This window comes from Salvelinus sp. IW2-2015, unplaced genomic scaffold (genome assembly GCF_002910315.2).
Source record: "Salvelinus sp. IW2-2015 unplaced genomic scaffold, ASM291031v2 Un_scaffold2126, whole genome shotgun sequence".
NCBI lineage: Eukaryota > Metazoa > Chordata > Actinopteri > Salmoniformes > Salmonidae > Salvelinus > Salvelinus sp. IW2-2015.
This window is the reverse complement of record NW_019943461.1, coordinates 91,069-94,913: the sequence shown is the minus strand read 5'-3', so window position 1 is coordinate 94,913 and position 3,845 is coordinate 91,069. Positions and strand designations below refer to the sequence as shown.

The 3,845-nt window shown below is 46.4% G+C and overlaps 1 protein-coding gene across 1 annotated transcript; it reads left to right on the top strand.

Moving 5' to 3' along the window:
* Positions 1-1,728: 1,728 nt before the first annotated feature.
* Positions 1,729-3,427, top strand: LOC139025004 (transmembrane protein 200A-like). The gene has a single exon (XM_070440020.1). The coding sequence runs from the start codon at positions 1,746-1,748 to the stop codon at positions 2,709-2,711; it is 966 nt and encodes a 321-aa protein (XP_070296121.1). The 5' UTR covers positions 1,729-1,745; the 3' UTR covers positions 2,712-3,427.
* The last annotated feature ends 418 nt before the right edge of the window (positions 3,428-3,845 follow it).

Here is a 3,845-nt window from a genome sequence, read left to right as displayed (position 1 = left end):
TACCCACTCCAACAGACCCATAAAACAAAATATGTTGTTACCCACCCAAAAGAACACATAAATCAGTTGAGGTCGGTCTCTGCACATTAAAGAACATAACCGTCTATCCGAACGTTGAAAGTATGCCTCTGACTACCTAATTTACTCGGCAATTTAAACAAGGGACTCGTTGTAGAACCACACCAGAGAGCCATAAATATGCAAGGGTGAGAGTGGTTCCCACTGTAGGATGACCATAAAACAGGAAGTGAACATATACAATAGATTCTAACCACATGAGCACCATTGATAATAAGCTGGGTGACAAACACTGCTTAGTCTCCAACAAGAAACTTGGAGTCAAACAAGGGAGTGAGTCACCCTCAACTAATATAGATCCTATTAAACAGACCGGGGCGGGGCCTTCGCCATCGGATTGGCAATATTGAGCCCTGCAAGCTTTCGAATATTTACATCTAATACCCCACAAGATAGGCCCCCATAGTTCTTAAGGGGTATGAAAATTTCTCTCAAAAGAGCCACCCTTGTTACTAACAAGCGACGCTACCACAATGTCAAATTAAAGCATAACCAAAATTACGCCTTTCACTGCTCCCTCGTACCACACGATCAACGCGTGATGCGCACAACTGCCTTATTCTCATGACAGCCACCCACCTAAAGACCTACACCAACACATATCCTAGTAAAGCAAGAATCCAAAAGTATACACTGACTAATGTATGCTAGCTCCTTGACAGTTATGATACCACACACAACCACAATACAAATATGTTAATGACTCTCTTTGTGCTAATGACCACTAATATCACAGAATCTCTGTTAGTATATAGATAACCTTGAAGTTCAGTTGCAATTCGAGTACATCACCAGAATGACCAATGTGGTAAAGAACAGGAAGCATCTACGCTTAACCGACAAGCTACACACAAGAAAGAGCCTAACTTAAAATATACAAGAATAAAGCGTCATCACTGTGATACCCTTACCTCCTACTAAGGTCCTGATGATTACTGAACTGACTGCCGACAGTCAGTGTCTACTTTCCGCTCTCGAGAGTCCTTATCTTCCTTCTAGCCCATAAACAAAAAATGCATCAACAATTATTACAAATTATAAGAATGTGAATGAAGCTTTTAATTTTAGCAATGGCTCTATTCTTTAAAAAGGCAACAAGCCTATGGTCTTCTTCTGTCAACGATTTGAATAAATGATGCATTACACCAGACAGTACAGTATGGACACCAAATGGCTCAGCCGGATCATCATTTGTTCTTCGAGATTCATGCAAAGCCCTTTAGTTAGGTTTAGAGTGAGATTGAATGAACACGGGTCCGCCTCCAGAACCTTCGCCCCCCCCCTCCCATATGGGGCCTCCCACTATCTGTGTCTTCCATAGGACTATCAAATTCTAATTCATAACAGTACTGTCACTACATGACCAAATCAGACCCAATATATGGACATAACAACACTGCCCTCCGCATTGTCGAGACATCTAATTCCCACAAATCATGTGCAGAGTTTAGTTGCATAATGGAGTGTCCTCCCCATTTATGTTTGCTTACTAACCAGCTCCTCCACTACTTCTTGGCCAGCGACTTCGAAAAACTACACTAGATGTTCAGAGAAGACATCGCTGCCATGGGCGAAGACGTTCGCTTCCATTCAAAGCCACAAAGAGCATTAAGTGAGGCCAATATCTGCACTCCGATATTGTACCCAGTCTGATCCACAGTGAGCGGATGAAGCTCCTGGGACCAGTCATCATGGGCGTGGGGCTGTTYATCCTCATCTGTGCCAACACGGTGCTGTACGAGAACCGCGACAGRGAGACCCAGATGCTGCTGGCCCAGATGCGGAGCGTCATCTGTTCGGTGTCGGCGGCCRTGCCCTCRGCCGACCTCTCAGACATGGCAGCAGCCAACTCCATGGCCAGACACTACCAGTGGGTGAGCAGTCTGCCTGCCACCCACCTTAACATCCTCTATCTGCAGCAGCTAGCCAGCTCAGAGCCCCTGCTGCAGACGACCAGAGACAGCAGAGCGGAGGAGAGGGTAACTGACCGTATGTACCAGCAGGCCACCGTACAGACGGAGGCTCTACACCACCAGGACTCAGCCTCCACCCCTTCCCTCCACTCCTCCCACTCCAACTCATGCAACTCCAGCAAGATGGGCTTCAACACGGGGAGGGCCGGTGGTGGTGGTGGGCCAAGGGTASGGGGCTTCAGCCCGGACCCCCAGCCCGCTCACCTCTTTAAGCTCAACAACTGTCTGTTGTCAGCCAGCTCCATGTCTACTCTTGGAGGGGATGACTGGGAGAGGTCGGAGGTCACGGCCACGCTGCCCAGGCGCTCCCACAGTCTGAGCTACAGGACTAACCCCGGCCCTCACGGGCCCCAGACTGTAATACGTCTACAGGAAGGGGCCATGCGACCCGGGGGACCTGGGGCAGACCCACAGAGAGTGCGGAGTGAGCCCAGCTCAGACGTGTGTGTGAACATGGTTGGGTGTGGCGGTGTGGAGCCCCTGGAGCTCACCCCCGTAGAGGAGCAGAGGCACTGCAGCTGGCCCCGGTTAGACCTGGGCTGTGCCCGCAGGTACCTGAAGCTGGACAATAAGGAGGACTCGGTGGACAGACTGCTAGACCAGTTRGAGCAGCAGTGTTCTCAGTGGGATAACAGTTTCGGCTCAGGGCCTTTCCAGTGAGAGCCAGTAAAGGTCCCATATCTCAATATGGCCCCATATCAGGGTCCTCTGTCTGTTTTTAAAAAGCAGCTTATAAAGAAAGATYCTCATGGATGCTGATATATCCACTACCGGGAGTAGGAGCTTTTTTCCATTGGATCATAATTTTGCACTGTTTTCACTGACTCCTGAAACYGAGAAGGGAGGCTATAACAGAAACCGTTCTAGTGAAATCCAGTTTATGTATGAAGCTGATTTCCTCYCTCTTGGGATACACAGTACAAGTGTTGAGCGGCTTCCAATCTAAAGATACAAACCTTTAGAAACCTTGTTTCTCGGACTTCSCGTGGCGTGGATATATAAACACAAGTGTTGGAGGACTGCAGATGAATTGGATCAGTTTGGCAGACATCATTATTTAAGAGGGGAACAATACACATACTGTCAAATATGAGTTTGAAAGATTTGCCAGTCTGTTTACTGGGTGGCAGTTCGGCTTGGCATTTGGTAGTAATGTGGAGGAATCAATTTGTCTTTCGTTGCCAAAGCGTTGCTTGTTTTCAGGACACAGYAAAGCACATCCGAATGTGGGAGGTAGAAAGACATTCTAATGAGGGACTGTCTTCACTTTGCAATCAATTTAAAAACCAAACAACTGTAACCTGGTGAGCGACAGATGTGCTAATGATAACAGCTAGTCAAATAAAATATATGTCCGTAGGAGACCAAAACAGGTGCATGATGATGTCATGTGTAATCTACATAGTTATGCAGAATAAGGGTTCAATTGGCTGTGTATCAGAACAAGAGAGAGTTAATGATAGGTTGGTTAACACTTTATTTAAATGGTACGTACATAAGGACTTCATAACACACATGAATAAACAGTACATAAGCATTTATTAAGTATTATGTATGGCTTATGAATGTGTAATAAATCCCTTATGTAGGTACCCTTCAACTACTATGTTGTCCGTTTGCTGTAGTTCTATTGGTTATTTCCAAGGCTGTGTACCAAATGACACCCTATTCCCTATTTAGTGCACTACTTTTGACCAGCACTCATAGAGCTCTGGTCAAAAGTAGTGTTCTGTATAGGGCAGTGCTTTCCAACCCTGTTCCTGGAGAGATACCGTCCAGTAGGTTTTAACTCCA